At 42.8% G+C, this 19,570-nt stretch overlaps 1 protein-coding gene across 2 annotated transcripts in view; it reads right to left on the reverse strand.

Moving 5' to 3' along the window:
• The window catches only part of LOC142075110 (3',5'-cyclic-AMP phosphodiesterase 4D-like), a 659,649-nt gene that overhangs the window by 361,290 nt on the left and 278,789 nt on the right, over positions 1–19,570 (reverse strand). Inside the window, exon 1 of one of the 2 annotated variants that reach the window (XM_075136130.1) lies at positions 19,285–19,409. The exons of the other annotated variant lie outside the window; for it this stretch is intronic. Within the exon in view, the coding sequence (XP_074992231.1) occupies positions 19,285–19,409 (125 nt within the window). Of the gene's footprint in view, positions 1–19,284; positions 19,410–19,570 lie in introns of those variants that run through there. 2 annotated transcript variants of the gene reach the window in all.

The following is a 19,570-nucleotide window of genomic DNA, read 5'->3' on the forward strand; positions in this document are numbered from 1 at the left end:
ACTCAATAAGTCAAGTGTTGCCCATTGATCCTATATTTCAAGTTCCCTTTGCACATTCCTATAGCCCATTCGGATTATCACAATAAGCAGAGCTCAGTCAGCAGCTCAGTCCAGTTATGGTTGTGACAGGTTGTTCATTCTTTCCTCCCTCGAACATGTTAGATACAGCCCAAAGGGCAGGGAGGTCATTATCAGCTATGTTCTGCCTTAGACAATTAAAAAAAATGAGGGGGGGAATGGCATGCTCTGAGTGCAAGCTGGCTATTTACCACATTGCTGTTAGGAGACGTAGCTACAAGTATGTTGGCAAATAGGTATACTTCCATTGTTGCCTCTTACATTACTGTTTTGCATTATTTTTTGTAGATTCTAAATGAAAAGGTTAAACATCTAGTGTGTTACTGTTTATTAACCAAGTTTTAATATTCTAAAATATTTTTTCATACTAAAGAAACAGAATTGACTGAACAGAATTTGTCAGAGTAAGTATTAAATGAATTCTGACCATTGTGGTTTGCAAATAATTTGTACTAATATACTTGTATTGCAAATATATTTGATATTCAGAAATATATTCCATATAGTGTGAATAAATGTTTTAATGACTGAAGACTTCCCGAGTCAAAGTTTGGGGATCGCTCATGAGTTGGCAGGGCTCATCGAGAGGGCTTTAAACTAGGTTTGAAGGGGGAAGGGGATAAAACCAGGCTCACTAGAGAAGAGCCTAGGGACCGCACGCCAATGTCGGGGGAGAAATCGGTAGCCCAGCTCAAGTGCATCTACACCAATGCACGCAGCATGGGCGGCAAACAGGAGGAGCTGGAAGCCATTGTGCAGCAGGATAGCTATGACTGAGTTGCCATCACGGAAACATGGTGGGCTGACTCTCATGACTGGAGTGCTGCAATGGATGGCTATAAGCTCTTCAGAAGGGACAGGCGAGGAAGGAGAGGCGGTGGGGTGGCTCTGTATGTTAGGGAGTGCTTCGATTGTCTAGAGCTCAGCAATTGTGATGATGAGGTCGAGTGCTTGTGGGTAAGGATGAGGGGGAAGGCCAACAAGGCAGATATCCTGCTGGGAGTCTGTTATAGACCACCTAGCCAGGATGAAGAGGCAGATGAAGCATTCTACAGGCGGCTGACAGAGGTCTCGCAATCGCTAGCCCTTGTTCTCGTGGGGGAATTCAACTTTCCGGATGTCTGCTGGAAATAAAACACGGCAGAGAGGAAACAGTCGAGGAGGTTCCTGGAGTGTGTGGAAGATAACTTCCTGACGCAGCTGGTAAGCGAGCCCACTAGGGGAAGTGCCTCGCTTGACCTGCTGTTCACAAACAGAGAAGGACTGGTGGGAGATGTGGTGGTCGGAGGCCGGCTTGGGCTCAGCAACCATGAAATGATAGAATTCTCGATTCTTGGTGAAGTAAGGAGGGGGGCCAGCAAAACCGCTACCACGGACTTCCGGAGGGCAGACTTTGGCCTGCTCAGGACACTGGTCGAGAGGGTCCCTTGGGAGACAGTCCTGAAGGGCAAAGGGGTCCAGGAAGGCTGGACATTCTTCAAGAAGGAAGTCTTAAAGGCGCAGGAGCGGGCTGTCCCCATGTGCCGCAAGAAGAACGGGTGGGGAAGACGACCAGCCTGGCTGAACAGGGAGCTCTGGCTGGGACTCAGGAAAAAAAGGAGAGTTTATCACTTGTGGAAGAAGGGGCAGGCAACTCAAGAAGAGTACAGGGATCTCGTTAGGTCACGCAGAGAGAAAATTAGAAAGGCAAAAGCCCAGCTAGAACTCAAATTGGCCACTGTCATAAGAGAGAACAAAAAATGTTTTTACAAATATATTAAAGACAAAAAGAGAGCCAAGGAGAATCTCCATCCTTTATTGGATGCGGGGGGGGGAACATTGCCACCGAGGACAAGGATAAGGCTGAGGTACTTAACGCCTTCTTTGCCTCAGTCTTTAATAGTCAGAGCAGTTATCCTCAGGGTACTCAGCCCCCTGATCTGGAAGACAGGGACTGCGAGCAGGATAAACCCCCCATAATCCAAGAGGAAGCAGTTAACGACCTGCTATGCCACCTGGATGCTCACAAGTCTATGGGGCCAGATGGGATCCACCCGAGGGTACTGAGGGAGCTGGCGGAGGAGCTTGCCAAGCCACTCTCCATCATTTACCAGCAGTCCTGGTTAACAGGGGAGGTCCCGGACGACTGGAGGCTTGCCAATGTGACGCCCATCTACAAGAAGGGCCGGAAGGAGGATCCGGGGAACTACAGGCCTGTCAGCCTGACCTCGGTGCCGGGGAAGGTTATGGAGCGGTTCGTCTTGAGGGCGCTCACAAGGCATGTGCAGGACAAGCAGGGGATCAGGCCCAGCCAGCACGGGTTCATGAAAGGCAGGTCCTGCTTGACCAACCTGATCTCCTTCTATGACCAGGTGAGTTGTGGTGAACGGAGTTAAATCCAGTTGGCGGCCGGTCACGAGCAGTGTTCCCCAGGGCTCAGTTTTGGGGCCGGTCCTGTTCAATATCTTTATCAACGATCTGGATGAGGGGATCGAGTGCTCCCTCAGTAAGTTTGCAGACGACACCAAGTTGGGCGGGAGTGTTGATCTGCTCGAGGGTAGGAAGGCTCTGCAGAGGGACCTGGACAGGCTGGATCGATGGGCCGAGGCCAACTGTATGAGGTTTAAAAAGGCCAAGTGCCGGGTCCTGCACTTCGGCCACAACAACCCCATGCAACGCTACAGGCTTGGGGGAGAGTGGCTGGAAAGCTGCCCAGAGGAAAAGGACCTGGGGGTGCTGATTGACAGCCGGCTGAACATGAGCCGGCAGTGTGCCCAGGTGCCCAAGAAGGCCAATGGCATCCTGGCCTGTATCAGAAATAGTGTGGCCAACAGGAGTAGGGAGGTGATCGTGCCCCTGTACTCGGCACTGGTGAGGCCGCACCTCGAACACTGTGTTCCGTTTTGGGACCCTCACTACAAGAAAGACATCGAGGTGTTGGAGCGTGTGCAGAGAAGGGCAACGAAGCTGGTGAAGGGCCTGGAGCACAAGTCTTATGAGGAGTGGCTGAGGGAACTGGGACTGTTTAGCCTGGAGAAGAGGAGGCTGAGGGGAGACCTCATCGCGCTCTACAACTACCTGAAAGGAGGTTGTAGGGAGGTGGGTGTTGGTCTCTTCTGCCAAGTAACTAGCGATAGGATGAGAGGAAATGGCCTCAAGTTGCGCCAAGGGAGGTTTAGATTGGACATTAGGAAAAATTTCTTTACTGAAAGAGTGGTCAAGCCTTGGAACAGGCTGCCCAGGGACGTGGTTGAGTCACCATCCCTGGAAGTATTTAAAAGACGTGTAGATGAGGCCCTTAGGGACATGGTGTAGTGGGCATGGTGGTGTTGGGTTGACGGCTGGACTCGATGATCTTAGAGGTCTTTTCCAACCTTAATGATTCTATGATTCTATGATTTATTCCATGACTATGTCCAATTGCTTTTTTGACCCATGGAAACTGTCAGCATTCACAACATCCTTTGACAAGGATTTCCGTAGCTTAACTACGCATTTCACAGAGAAGTGCCTCGCTTGCTCCCCACTCCTTCTGACCAGTGCTTTGTCATTGCACTGAAGGAGATGCTGAGCAGTCGTTACCCAGCCATATTCTTCACGATCTTTCTCATACTTGCCAGTCGTCTCTTTTTCTGGGCTGAAATGCCCTAATCTCTGTTCTGTTCCTCAGATTTTCGTACTTTTGATCATGTTTGCTATCTTTCTCTGTAGCTTTTTCAGCTACACTGGTTTTGAAATAGAGAGAAATCAGAGCAGTTAACATTCAAAACTTGGCCATAACACAGCTATAGATAATGGCATAAAGTTTCCCTTTCTGTTCCTTATTCCTTTCCTCGTAATTCCTAACACAGCTTTCTTCTTTGGCTGCTACAGAGAGCTGAGATAATGTTTTCAGAGAATTGTCTATTAAACCACCAAGATTTTGTTCCTGAATGGAACTTGGTGGTTCAGAGCCTGTGTGTGTAGGTAAAGTTCAAATTCTTTTTGCCATATGTCTTACCTCATATTTATCTGTGTTTATTTAAATCTGCTGGTTTATTAGATATTCAGCACACTGAGATCCTTCCCCAGCCTGTTTCTGTCAGTATGCTTGAGAAGGAACATCACCACCATGTTGTTTGTCATTCACCACAACCTACAAGTTCTTTCCTGATAGCTGCCTGCACAGCTGCTGACCTGTTTATATTTACACAGTCTATTCCTGCTTTCTAAGCACTTTGTGCTTGTCTGCATTGAATTTCACCTAGATTTGATCTCAACTATCCTGCTAAGCCTTTGGAGTCCTCCTCAGATTGTCATCCCCACATTTTGCAAGTACTTCCTATTTAGCACTTAAATCAAGATCTTCACACAAGCTCACTTAATTCACCCTACTTGACATTAAATGTTTGCTATTTACTGAAAACATATTTAAACCAATTGGATTCTCAGTTTGTACTAATTTATCTAGTTTGCTTGCAAGACTCTCATGGGACAGTACCATAAGCTTTCCTATAGTTACACAAAATCCTCCGCTTTTCCCCTAATACTAGTCCAGTTATCCTGCTAAAGAACACTATCACATTGGTTGGACATAATTTGTCTTAATCCACATTGGCTGTCAGGGTTCTTTTCCACTTAATTGTCTGCTAGTTGCATATAAATTGATTGTGTGATAAATCATTGTACTGGTTTTGGCTGGGATAGAGTTAATTTTCTTCAAAGTAGCTGGTAAGGGGCTATGTTTTGGATCTGTGCTGAAAACAGTGTAGATAATACAGGGATGTTTTAGTTATTGCTGAGCAGTGCTTACACAGAGTCAAGGCCTTTTCTGCTCCTCACACCGCCCCGCCAGTGAGTAAGCTGGGGGTGCACAAGAAGTTGGGAGGGGACACAGCTGGGACAGCTGACCCCAACTGACCAAAGGGATATTCCATACCATATGACATCATGCTCAGCAATAAAACTAGGGGGGAGGTTGGCAGGAGGGCTGCTGCTCGGGGACTGGCTGGGCATCAGTCTGTTGGTGGTGAGCAATCGTTTTAATTTGCATGAATTGTCTTTCTTGGGTTTTATTTCTCTCTCTTTGTTATTTTCCTTTTCATTACAATTTATTATTATAATTTTTATTACTATTATTATTATAATATTTTATTTTATTTCAATTATTAAACTGTTTTTATCTCAACCCACGAGTTTTCTCACTTTTACCCTTCCGATTCTCTCCCCCCATCCCACTGTGGTGGAGTGTTCGAGCAGCTTTGTGGTGCTTAGTTGCCGCCTGGGGTTAAACCACAACAATCATTAACTATCTTTCTGGGCATGAAAACTAGGGCTCAAATATGCGACTAAGCTTAAAGAGTTTCCATTCTTCCGCAAAGCCACAAGAACCATTGTTGTGCATGCTTGTAGGCTATCACAAGTCCCAGGCAAAATATTTTAGCTTTGCTTTCTGACAGACAAAAGATAATATATTAAATCGGCTAAAAGTTAGAAATAGCAGAAGATATTTCTGCCCCAGTAAATTGGAAAGTAAATTAATACACAGGGCTAAAACCAGCCATGGATGGTTCAGGAATTGATTCGCAAATAGATCAAACGTGTTTCAATATTAGGAACAGAGCAGCTGGCTGAGAGCACTGAGAGCTTGAGTTATCTGGTTTTCTTTTGTGACTGCATGTCTGTCCAAGCTCTCAAATCTCACTAATGGGGACTGAAGCTAAGGTATTTTTTCTTCACACTGCAAAAGGCTAAAGGGTTGTTAACAAAGATCAGCTGAAACGCAGTAACTCAGCCCTGTGCCTCAGCCATCAAGATGACTGCTGTACAATTTCTTCAGCTAGCTTTTTCTCCAACTTTTTAAAGATGGAGCCTTGTTTGCCCTCTCAATTTCTCTTGATCTATCCCACTGTATGAATATATAGAAGATACTCATTAATTATTTAGCTAATTTTTTAGATATTCATTTAAAGAGCATGGCTGTCAAAAGTGTAAAACTGTACATTAGTGATAAGAGCTGCTTTTCATTTATGACAGACGTGCCTCAAATGAAACAGCATTTTACATTCTTACTGATAGAAATGACAGACTTCAAGTTTCAGTTCTTTTGCTGGTGCATCCCCTAGTGCACAAATCTACCATCATTCCCTGTATTTCCCTGAAATTTAGTGTTGTCTAAGCCAGGTCATTTAAAACGCATCAGTACTTGGTTTCAGCACATTGCTCTCAGTGAAGAGAAAGTTTGAAATCAGTCTCTACTTGCATGCTAAACTAATACAAAGAAAAATTACTTAGTTGGTCTTACTTGATTTTTTTTCCCCCAGCCATTACTATTGACTATATAATATTTAATAACTGATTAATGAACTATATTCTAACTGCAACAAACCATGTATACATCAATAGTAACTATCCTGTACTTACTGTTACAACAAACAACAAACTTTTTTTTTCTAAACTACTTTGTTACTGTGCAAATCATCATAATTCCTGAAAATAATTTCTTCGCTTGGCTAATTCTGCTTATGCTGTTCAGACTGCTTTTTAATTTTTGTTCAAAAGCATCTTCTGCTTTTTTCTTTTTAAACAAAATCAATCAATACATAAAATAAAATGTCAAAATATAGATTTTTAAGAAAAGTATTTCTCCAGTAATCCTGAGATGCGGGGAAAGTCACCAAAACTGAAGTAACCAAAAAGTCATCATGTTTAACAACAAACTAAACAAAACCAAGCTAACAAAAACTCTGATGGTATTTTCATCATTTGAGGCATCATTTTAGTGTCTATACTTGCCTAGTAGTGTTGACACCTGTGACAATTCCTTTTATCATTCTACTTTGAGATCCTCATCTCTACAATGTTTCAGAATCTTACTGAAGCTTCTCTCCAAAACAAAACTGAAGTAACTTTCAATTTGTTAAGAAAATGATCTTTACTCCATTTTATGTGAATATTTACTGCAGTTCCTTTTAATCTTAAAAATAATTACAAAAATCCATGCAAAAATACATTTCTCTAACTTTGCACATAATATTCCAAATATGTTTTATTAGAAGCATATAGAGACACATGGATGCATATGAAAGACATCTATTTCATTTTTTAGGTTGTGAAAGATATAAATACTTTGCCGGTGTCCTCCAGCTAAGCCTTCTTGGGAAGAATTTCTCCCATTCACAAAGTGAATCCAATGAAAGAGAGAAACAAAACATTAGATGCAGTAATTAAAACTGAACTGAAATTCCTATGATTTAACTGAAAAAAACCTCAAAAAAATTGGTTAAAGGAATTTTTTTCTTTTTTGCTTTTTCTGTTTTGTTTTGAAGGTACTTGCATAATATTTTCATGCATTTTTTCCAGGCCTACAGGTTAAAAAATGTAAAAATAAACCTAAGATTCTCACCTTACAATTTGTCTCAAGGAATTAGGGCTAAAAGTCATGCACTAAAAAGTGAGGGTTGTCATAAAAGCATGCCAGCTAGTAAAACAGACTATGCTGTAAATGTTCTTTTAGTCACAGTTATCATAAGCCTCAATTCAGATGCACCAATGTTTCTAAAGAAGACAAATCAAATAAAAAAAACAGTAATTAGAGTCTCAGTGAGCTCTATGTAGCAGCAGTTAATCACCCAGGGTTTTCTATATTAAAAGAAATTAATATAAGAACATTTTTAATGATACAAGTTAAATAGCAGTGTCCTGGTTCCAGCTGGGACAGAGTTAACTTACTTCCCAGTAGCTTGGGGGGTGTGCTGTGGTTTGGGTTTGGTATGAAAGAAGCGTTGGTGGCTCATTGATGCTTTGGTTGTTGCTGGGTGGTGCTTGCACCGGGGGGAGCACAGCTGGGATGGTGGATCCAGCTGGCCAATGGGGTATTCTATACCATGTGACATCATGCTCAGTATAAAAAACAGGGGTGTGGGGGGGCTCACCCCCGTTCGTGACACGCAGTCGGCGGTCAGTGAGCGGTTGTGTTGTGCATTGCGTGTTTTGTGTATTCTGTTATTGTTGTTGTTCTCATTGTTATTATTACTCTTCTACTTCGTTTTATTGCAATTATTAAACTGTTTTTATCTCAACCCGGGAGCTTTCCTACTTGTGCCCTCCCGATTCTCTCCCCCATCCCACTGGAGTGGAGGGGGTGAGCGAGCGGCTGCGTGGGGTTTATTTGCTGGCTGGGGTTAAACCACGACAGTCCTTTTTGGCGCCAAACGTGGGGCAGCGAAGGGTTGAGATAACAACAGATTAATTAGAACATATTACGGAATTTATATCTGTTAACATATGAATTTGTTCTGCACCATGCTCTTGTTTTTACTGTACCTGTTAAGGACTGGAGTTGGGTTTTGTAGGCTGCTGTGCTCTGCAGTGATTAATGATGTTTTGCCTGGGAGATTTGTTACTAAAACGCTGGCATTGGGGGCTATTTGGTATTTGGGATAGCATGGGAAAATGCCTAGGATGGTGGGCACCCCCAGTATTCTGGAACTTCACCCCTGAACAAGTGCAGAATCCTGAAAAATCAGTAGAATATTTGGAAAAAGTAAGCTGTCAACCTGGCAATTCTAGGGAGACATAAATCACTACAATGTGCTGGGGCCTGGCCCATGCCTACCGAGCCCTGTTTAACACCACTCAGAACCCCCAAGGGGAAGAAAAGGTCTCTGCATCTGATGACAAAGCAACAGGCCCTGGGGCTCCCCCACCCCCCACGGCAAGCACAGCTGATACCAACCCATGCCGGTATCAGTCGCCCCTATACAAAAAAGAAAACAAACAAGAAAATCAGCTCGTTTAGTAAGGGATGAAAATGAACCAGGGCCATCAAGAGAACAGAAGGAGGAAGAGGAAGAACCCGTAAATGAGATGGTAACCACCCGATCCCTATCCCTGGGTGAGTTGCGAGATATGCCAAAAGACTTCAGCCGTCATCCAGGCGAGCACGTTGTCACCTGGCTGCTCCGATGCTGGGATAACGGGGCCAGTAGCCTGGAATTAGAGGGTAGGGAAGCCAAGCACCTGGGATCCCTTGCTAGGGAAGGGGGCATTGACAAAGCGATTGGACAAGGGGCACAAGTCCTCGGCCCTCTGGAGGCAACTGCTGTCAGGCGTGAAGGAAAGGTATCCCTTCAAGGAAGATGTTATATGTCACCCAGGCAAGTGGACCACCATGGAGAGAGGTATCCAGTACCTGAGGGAATTAGGCGTGCTGGAGGTGATTTATGATGACCTGAACAACAAGCAGTTGTCCAAAGATCCAGATGAAGTCAAATGCACCCGACTCATGTGGCGGAAGGTTGTACGGAGCGCACCAGCGTCACTCATTGGCAATAATGACCTGGAAAGACGGAGAGGAACAAACAGTTGATGAACTGGCTGGCCAACTCCGGCAACATGACGAAAGTCTCTCTTCCTCCCTACGGGCCTGTGTCTCTGCTGTGGAGAAACTGTCTCAGGAGGTCCAGCAACTCAAAGAGGATATGTCCTACTCCCCACCTGCACAGGCCAGAGTCTCAGCTATAAGGAGCAAACGTCCATCTGCTCAAGAGAGGCGATATCGTGGGTACACCCTGTGGTTTTACCTGCGTGACCACGGAGAGGACATGAGGAAGTGGGATGGAAAATCTACCCTCAACCCTAGAGGCACGGGTACATGAGTTGCAAGGAAAAACAACCACAAAAGGGGGTTCTTCGAGAAAAAACTGCTGCTACAGTCTCCAGTGAGCAGTTTCCCAGACAGAGCAGAAGGGCTGATTCCACTTCCAGCCTTGATAAAGGGACTTCTGATTCATACTTACAAGAAGTGGATAGCGAATATGATGACCAGGACTAGAGGGGCCCTGCCTCCGGCCAGGTGGAGGAAAGGGACAATCGGGTTTACTGGACTGTGTGGATTCGATGGCCTGGCACATCAGACCCACAGGAGTAGAAGGCTCTCGTAGACACCGGTGCACATTGCACCCTGATGCCATCAAACTATAAAGGGGCAGAACCCATTTGTATTTCTGGAGTGACAGGGGGATCCCAAGAGTTAACTGTATTGGAGGCCGAAGTGAGCCTAACCGGGAATGAGTGGCAGAAGCACCCCATTGTGACTGGCCCAGAGGCTCCGTGCATCCTTGGCATAGACTACCTCAGGAGAGGGTATTTCAAGGACCCAAAAGGGTATCGGTGGGCTTTTGGTATAGCTGCCCTGGAGACGGAGGAAATTAAACAGCTGTCCACCTTGCCTGGTCTCTCGGAGGACCCTTCTGTTGTGGGGTTGCTGACGGTTGAAGAACAGCAGGTACTAATCGCTACCACAACAGTGCACCGGCGACAATATCGCACCAATCGAGATTCCCTCATCCCCATCCATGAGCTGATTCGTCGACTGGAGAGCCAAGGAGTGATCAGCAAGACTCGCTCACCCTTTAACAGTCCCATATGGCCAGTGCGAAAGTCCAATGGAGAGTGGAGACTAACAGTAGACTATCGTGGTCTTAACAAAGTCACGCCACCACTGAGTGCTGCCGTGCTGGACATGCTAGAACTTCTTCTCAATCCCTTTGGCGGCAGAATGCAGGCCACAGTTTGCTTTCACTTGGAGGGGCGTCCAGTACACCTGGAACCGACTGCCCCAGGGGTGGAAACACAGCCCTACCATTACCATGGACTCATCCACACCACACTGGAACAGGGTGAGGCTCCAGAACACCTGCAATACATTGATGACATCATTGTATGGGGCAACACAGCAGAAGAAGTATTTGAGAAAGGGGAGAGAATAGTCCAAATCCTTCTGAAGGCCGGTTTTGCCATAAAACAAAGGAAGGTCAAGGGACCTGCACAGGAGATCCAGTTTTTAGGAATAAAATAGCAGGATGGACGTCATCAGATCCCAATGGATGCGATCAACAAAATAACAGCCATGTCCCCACCAACTAGCAAAAGGGAAACACAAGCTTTCTTAGGCGTTGTGGGCTTTTGGAGAATGCATATTCCAGATTACAGCCTGATTGTAAGCCCTCTCTATCAAGTGACCAGGAAGAAGAACGGTTTCAAATGGGGCCCTGAGCAACAACAAGCGTTTGAACAAATTAAACGGGAGATAGTTCAGGCAGTAGCCCTTGGGCCAGTCCGGGCAGGACAAGATGTGAAGAATGTGCTCTACACCGCAGCCGAGGAGAATGGCCCTACCTGGAGCCTCTGGCAGAAAGCACCAGGGGAGACTCGTGGTCGACCCTTAGGGTTCTGGAGTCGGCGATACAGAGCATCGAAAGCCCACTACACTCCAACTGAGAAAGAGATATTGGCAGCATATGAAGGGATTCGAGCTGCTTCGGAAGTGGTTGGTACTGAAGCACAGCTCATCCTGGCACCCCGACTGCCGGTGCTGGGCTGGATGTTCAAAGGGAGGGTCCCCTCTACACATCATGCAACCGATGCTACGTGGAGTAAGTGGGTCGCACTGATCACACAACGGGCCCGAATAGGAAACCCCAGTCGCCCAGGAATCTTGGAAGTGATCACGGACTGGCCAGAAGGCAAAGATTTTGGAATATCCCCAGAGGAGGAGGTGATGCGTGCTGAAGAGGCCCCACTGAATAATAAACTGCCAGAAAATGAGAAGCACTATGCCCTGTTCACTGATGGGTCCTGTTGCCTTGTGGGAAAGCATCGGAGGTGGAAAGCTGCTGTATGGAGTCCTACACAAGAAGTCGCAGAAACTGCTGAAGGAGAAGGTGAATCGAGTCAGTTTGCAGAGGTGAAAGCCATCCAGCTGGCCTTGGACATTGCTGAATGAGAAAAATGGCCAGTACTTTATCTCTATACTGACTCATGGATGGTGGCAAATGCCCTGTGGGGGTGGCTGCAGCAGTGGAAGCAGAACAACTGGCAGCGCAGAGGGAAACCCATCTGGGCTGTCGCATTGTGGCAAAACATTGCTGCCCAGGTAGAGAACCTGGCTGTAAAAGTACGTCACATAGATGCTCACGTACCCAAGAGTCGGGCCACTGAAGAACAAGAAAACAACCAGCAGGTGGACCAGGCTGCTAAGATTGAAGTAGCTCAGGTAGATCTGGACTGGCAAAAGAAGGGTGAACTGTTTATAGCTCGCTGGGTCCATGACAGCTCAGGCCATAAAGGAAGAGATGCAACATACAGATGGGCTCGTGATCGAGGGGTGGACTTGACCATGGACACTATTGCACAGGTTATCCATGAATGTGAAACGTGCGCTGCAATCAAGGAAGCCAAGCAAATAAATCTCTCGGGTATGGAGGACGATGGTTGAAATATAAATATGGGGAGGCCTGGCAGATTGATTATATCACACTCCCACAAACCCGCCACGGTAAGCGCTATGTGCTCACCATGGTGGAAGCAACCACCGGATGGCTGTAAACATATCCCGTGCCCCATGCCACCACCCGGAACACCATCCTGGGTCTTGAAAAGCAAGTCCTGTGGCGACATGGCACCCCAGAAAGAATTGAGTCAGACAACAGGACTCACTTCCGAAACACCCTCATAGACACCTGGGCCAAAGAGCATGGCATTGAGTGGGTCTATCACATCCCCTATCATGCACCAGCCTCTGGGAAAATTGAACGATACAACGGACTGCTAAAGACTACTTTGAGGACAATGGGTGGTGGGACATTCAAGCATTGGGATACACATTTAGTAAAGGCCACCTGGTTAGTCAACACTAGGGGATCTTTCAATCAAGCTGGCCCTGCCCAATCCAAACCCTTACGTACTGTAGAGGGGGATAAAGTCCCTGTAGTGCACATAAAAAATATGCTGGGGAAGACAGTCTGGGTTACTCCTGCCTCTGGCAAGGGAAAACCCATCCGTGGGCTTGCTTTTGCTCAGGGACCTGGGTGCACTTGGTGGGTAATGAGAAAGGATGGGTAAGTCCGGTGTGTACCTCAAGGGGATTTAATTTTGGGTGATAATAGCCAATGAACTGAATTGTACGATGTTAGTTACTATATAATACTGTATGTCATCACTTCTATGGTTACTATATGCCATAGTAACAGTATTACAGTAAGAATCACCCAGATTAATGTAGAATGAACTCCGATAAAACCGAGCAAAGTGCAACGATGATAGAACCAGATGAGCGCCCAGAACTGGCCTCAGCATGCCACAGTCCAACACCACACACTATCTCTCCTGCCCTGAAAGACTGTTATGACGGAGCCCAAAATCATGGACTAAATGAACTCAACGGACGTTTTAGAGGGATGGCCCATGGACTTAGGGAATGATATCTCTGTGTGTGTATATATAAAAAGGCAGGAAAATTGGTGATGACTAGTTGGAATGTATGGGAAAATGTGAGACCTGGGCTTGACGTAAATGGTATAGAATAAGGGGTGGATACTGTCCTGTTTCCGTCTGGGACAGAGTTAACTTTCTTCCCAGTAGCTTGGGGGTGTGTGCTGTGTTTTGGGTTTGGTATGAGAGGAGCGTTGATGGACCATTGATGCTTTGGTTTTTGCTGGGTGGTGCTTGCACTGGGGTGGGGAGCGGGCGGGGAGGAGGAGCACAGCCTGGGTGGTTGACCCAGCTGGCCAATGGGGTATTCTGTACCATGTGACATCATGCTCAGTATAAAAACCAGGGGTGTGGGGGGGCTCGCCCCCATTCGTGACACGCGGTCGGCGGTCGGTGAGCACTTGCATTGTGCATCACCTGCTTTGTATATTCTGTTGTTGTTGTTGTTCTCATTGTTATTATTACTCTTCTACTTCGTTTTATTTCAATTATTAAACTGTTTTTATCTCAACCCAGGAGCTTTCCTACTTGTGCCCTCCCGATTCTCTCTCCCATCCCACCGGAGGAGTGGGGGGGTGAGCGAGTGGCTGCATGGGGTTTATTTGCTGGCTGTGGTTAAACCACGACAAGCAGATATGTAATAACATTATATTCATTCCTGCGAAAAGAAAAGCTAGCAGGAAAAAAATGGAAGGCTTAACATTTTTAAAAACAATTCTACTATTGGAAATTGCCTATAAAATAAATGTAGTTAATAAATTATTATTCCATATCTATTGCAATACTGCTCACAAACAAGAAGCAAATAAAGTACATACATACAAAGCACTTTTTAACTACTATTACAGTAGTTTATATTGCAGAGATTTAAGGCGGGGTTCAGGACTTTTGGGATCACCTGACATTCACAGTAGGAAAGAATGTGTGTTTCACAGAAACTGAAAAGAAGAGCATGGGCAATAAGGAAATTCTTTCAGGCATTTTGCCCACAGAAAGATCACATATTAGGGAGAAGACAAAAGGGACAGAAATTAGTAGTGCGAGTGAGGCTTGTGTTATTTACATTGCTGTAACTATGATGTGGTTAGGCATCTTTTCTATACTGAAAGGTCAGGAGATAAGAAGTGAGCTCCCAAAACAGCTAACCACCTTCCATGATGATGGACGATGAGGTAGGAAAGGCAGTGGGAATTTTCCCATAAGGAACAGTTTTGTAAGTCAGTTTAGGATCTTTCTCAGTGTGCCACTATAGTATGATATATTCTGATTTGAAAACACCATCACCTACTAAAGCAGCATTTATTTCAAGCATATCTTAAAACGACACTGAAACAAAAAGCAGTTTTTAGAGAGAATTTCAGACAGAATAGAGCATGAGTACTAAAATGTTACAGTGCAGGATCTGCTTGTGAATTAAAGTTGTTCACATCAACCAGAGAATAGAACAGAAATAAATTAAATAGCTAGTAAGGTCCCTGTTATGGGTCACCTTATGCCACACATGAAGAAACATTAATGATGGTTTTTAATAAGCAAGTTTTATATCAATATCAGACTAGCCAAGTGTCTTGATTCCAGCTGGGATAGAGTTAATTTTCTTCCTAGTAGCTGGTATAGTGCTGTGTTTTGGATTTAGTATGAGAAGAATGTTGATAACACACTGATGTTTTAGTTGTTGCTAAGTAGTGCTTATTTCAAGTCAAGGACTTTTCAGCTTCCCATGCTCTGCCAGGTGCACAAGAAGTTGGGAGGGAGCATAGCCAGGATAGCTGACCCGAACTGGCCAAAGGGATATTCCATACCATATGATGTTATGCTCAGTATATAAACTGGGGGGTGTCGTCCGGGGATCAGTGATCGCTGCTCGGGGCTTGCTGGGTGTCGGTCGGCAGGTGGTGAGTGGTTGCATCACTTGTTTTTCCTAGGTTTTGTTCCTCTCTCTCTTTTCTTGTTGTTTTCCTTTTCATTACAATTTATTATTATTATTGTTGTTATTGTTGTTATTATTATTATTATTATTTTATTTTATTTCATTTCAATTATTAAACTGTTCTTATCTCAACCCATGAGTTTTCTTACTTTTGCCCTTCCAATTCTCTCCCCCATCCCACCGGCGTGGGAGGGAGGATGAGCGAGCGGCTGTGTGGTGCTTGGTTGCCGGCTGGGGTTAAACCATGACACCAAGTGTTCATTATGTTGTCAAATCCAGCTCTACAAGTTCACCTAAGCACTGCACAAGCAGTACATACTTCATATTGTATTAAAAAAAAAAAAAAGAAGCTATTTCCCCCTGCATATCGGGCATAGTTTCCCTCTATATTCTTTTTTCAATAGAAGAAAAAGCAGGCCTTCCTTTATATCTCAATTAGAACAAATAACTTTTTTTTCCACCAATTAGTTTCCAATCAAATCAATTCCTTCTTGGAACATGATGTGCTTTGCGGCATGTTTCACCATAATAATATTGGGGCTCACTGATTCTTTTGTTCTATTTTTATGGACGTGAAGATACAACTAATACATGAACACTAGTCCAAGTCCTAATTCCCACCATGGTGTCATTGCAATTGAAACATTTCCATGGATACCATTATAAAATGATGAATAGCTTGACGATTTGACAAAAAAACTACTTGTACTCAGACACAGGCCTATATGAGAAACAGTCGTCTTGCTTTGGCCAGTAGTTTTGCAATTCTGAATTTTCATCCTATTCCAGAACAGAATCCTAATGCAGAACAGAAAATTCGAGTGACTCAAAATTTTAAAAGGCCTACTTTTCAGTTTAATTGAAATGTATTTGGTATTAAAAACCTGAAATGTTTCTTTTCCACATAAGTTTTTTTAATTTCTTCTATTAGCCTTCAGAAGCTCCATGATATAAAAATCTAAAACCAAAAATCTCCTTTGAAACAGAAATTTGACACATTTCTTCCTAAAGACAAAACGGAATTATCAGTTTGAATATATTCATCTCCAAATAATTTGGTGGCATGTAATTCTGTAAAAAGTTTTCACTTTCACGAAACACTGGGAAATATTCAACTAGCGCTATTAAAATATAAAAAAGCTTGTCTCGGTTTTGGTAACAACCATGAAAACAAGCATGACAACATTTCAAAATGTATATGTGTGTGTGTGTGTGTGTGTGTGTAGAACATATACATGCACACATATGAATGATTGCTTTTTTTCTCTAAAGAGAAACCTGCAGTTATCAAAATAATTCATAGTCCTAACTCCACAACCTAGATATATCTACCTGGCACCTTCTGTGATCTTCTGGTTATGAAAGATGCAATTAGTTCCCCAAACCTTGATACATTTTGCATTGATGACAAAAACCAAGTCAGCTGAGAGACTTCTTGCACATTAAGTAACACAGTGCAATCTTTGAGAGAAACTCTTATATCTCATACCCTTACCAAGAGCAAAAATAAATGAATGCTACCCAATGGCAAACAATTCCCCTAAAATTCCTTCCATCTACACTCCTCTCAGACAGTTAAATCTGTGTTTTCTTCTATTAGCCAAGAAAAGTCTTGTTGCAAATCCACACTCGGGAAGGCTAACTTGACGTATTAGGAGGTAGGACTTTTCTTAGTGACCCAGTCATCTTAAATATTGCATAGTCTGATCCAGGTTCTGGCTCTGAAGTTCCAATCATTTCTTTAATTTCCACTATATGAATACTCCCATTAACCTTAATCCTTTAAAATATTTTAATTATGAGTTCTGCTCTCTCAAGAGCTCCTAAATAATACTCAGCACCACAAAACTAATAATTATATTCTGCTTAGAAATACTTTACCTACTATTTTTTGCAAGTTCTGCCTTAAACTAGTGCAACTGAAAAATGAGACACATGAACATTTTGTGTAGATTTGAAATTAACTTGTGCATAGCACCTCTTCTTCTCCCTGAAAAAGACAGCAAGGAGTTCCAGCTATATAGAGTGCAATCTTGCACTGTTGCTTGCATGAGTTTTCTAAAGAAGGTGAAATGACAGGTAAAGAGCTATGCAATTGTTTGGGATGTGGAAGAGCTTCAATTCCTAATACTATTTTTAATTACTGTTTTTTGACTGATTTGGTTTTGAGCTTGTGGAAGAGAAAGGAGAATGCACAGTTGCACAATGCATCAACCTCTTTTATGAAAACCCAGAGACTAAAGTGTTACATCAACTATAAAACAGGTTAAAATCTTAACTAGAATAGTTATTAAACAAGAGAGAGTTGTCTTTATGAAAGGCAGTAGTACAGTGGCTTAGAAAGGCCTTGGTGATGGAGACCGACGGATGTATCGCATCGTATTCAGCAGATGCTAGCATCAGCCTCCATGTTCTTCAAAGGTAGCAGAGACTGGAATACATTCCCCATCATGAAGACAGTGTAAAGGAGGACATTTCTCTGGCTTACACACACAAATTAATCACTGGTGGTAAAATCAAGTTATGAATTTTTACAACAGAAATTGAATTTTTTTTTTTCTTTTTTTTTCTCCCCCCAATATACCCACCAGCTCTGATGAAGTTATATTGATTTGTACTCACCAAAGACTGGAGTCTACATGGTAGCAAATAGTTTACAGGACAGAGTAATATGCCTTTCTAATACCAAACCCAAAAACTCAGGCTTTAATATAGCCTGATACTATCTTAGGACAGGGAAATATAATTTTGGGAAAAGTTATGTATTACATAGATTTTCAAATTATGAACAGTTAACAGCATATTCAAGAGGAAAGTAGATTTTGTAGAAAAATCATGGAGCTCTCTAAGCATCTTATATTAAATCAATAAAGCAATCCCCTAACATGTTAAAAATAGGAAGTTTTCTTGAAATAATACTCAAAAATTTCTTATTAATTTAATTACTTCTTTTAACAGAGTATTATTTTAAAATTACATTATCAGAAATATTGTGGAAAGGCATAATTTTTCAGAAACTGGAGAAAGGTTTTCATTGTAGTTTTCACATTAGATTTTTCATTCTCCATGTTAAAGTTTGGCTTTTTCTATTTAAAATCTATATATAACCTTGTCATTTCAATAAAAAGTCTTATGTACCATATATACACGTGAAGGACCTGAGATTATAAATATTGATTTAACCTGAAACTACTTTTGGGAAGGCAGCTGGAATAAGAGATCATTTTTCTTCAGGTAACTTTTTTTAAGAATCTCACTAGTTTACCTTTTACTCAAAAGAGCCTCTGCTAAAACACTAACCAGGTAACAGCAGTTCTCTAATCCCAGGTGGAATTTTACATCTGTTTTTCCATTGGGACAAAATCAAGGGAGATTTATTTTTTTATACAAGAAGTTTCAGTAAGTCTTTCAATCCCATTCATAAAGGAAGTTTCTCTTCATGGCACAGTTTGATAAAATTGCAGAGAAAGAAATTCTGCCACACTGAATAATATGCAAAAGGCTGTTTTCAGCTATTTTGCTAAAATATGAAACAAATATATTCTAGATAAAAATATATAAAATATTCCATGCAATGCATAATATCTGACAAATAGGATTAAGAAATAATTTGTGACTAATCAAACTCCTAGTATATTTTTGCTTGAAATTTAGAGACAATAATCCTAGTTTACTCGTATTTAAAAAATTAAGTAACATTTCTTCCCTGAAAAAGTGTCTAATTATTTGTTACTGCACATACATACAGTACTGTCCTGTCCAAACAGTAAATATGCTGAATTACATTGTTCATATCTTTGTGTAAAGCAAATAAAACTTTGTGCTGCTATAAGCCAGATATTTATTGCCGTTACCTGGTATTGTATTTTTTCCTTTTTTCACTACACTTCTCTTCCATGACTCAATATTGAATACAAACACAGTGAGATTTTTTTATAGCATGTCCCTTCTCCCCCTTTCGCTACACACAAGCACGGAAAGTTTAAAGGCAGCAAGCTGTAGACAATGCAAATGCATTGCTGAAGAATAATAAAGACTTATACCATTTCCTTTGCTGTTTAATATCAATTTGCTTTTTAATAGCATAAGGTGATCTGTGAATGTAAGCAATCCGGAATCTAGCCACTTTCTCCAGAGTCAGGTGCTCACAGCTAGATGGTAAACTCATTTTATCCCAATAGAAGCAGCATAAGACTAACAGCCAAAAAGATGCATTCCTGGGAAAACTGGAAACAAAATGCTATATAATCAACTTCATTAAAGTATGATATTCCAAAGGAGCTGAACACTCCTGTGCCTGGAAAGCAAATGCTCCTTGTCTCAGCTGCG

The sequence above is a fragment of the Calonectris borealis genome, chromosome W (assembly GCF_964195595.1).
Source record: "Calonectris borealis chromosome W, bCalBor7.hap1.2, whole genome shotgun sequence".
NCBI classification, from domain to species: Eukaryota; Metazoa; Chordata; class Aves; order Procellariiformes; family Procellariidae; genus Calonectris; species Calonectris borealis.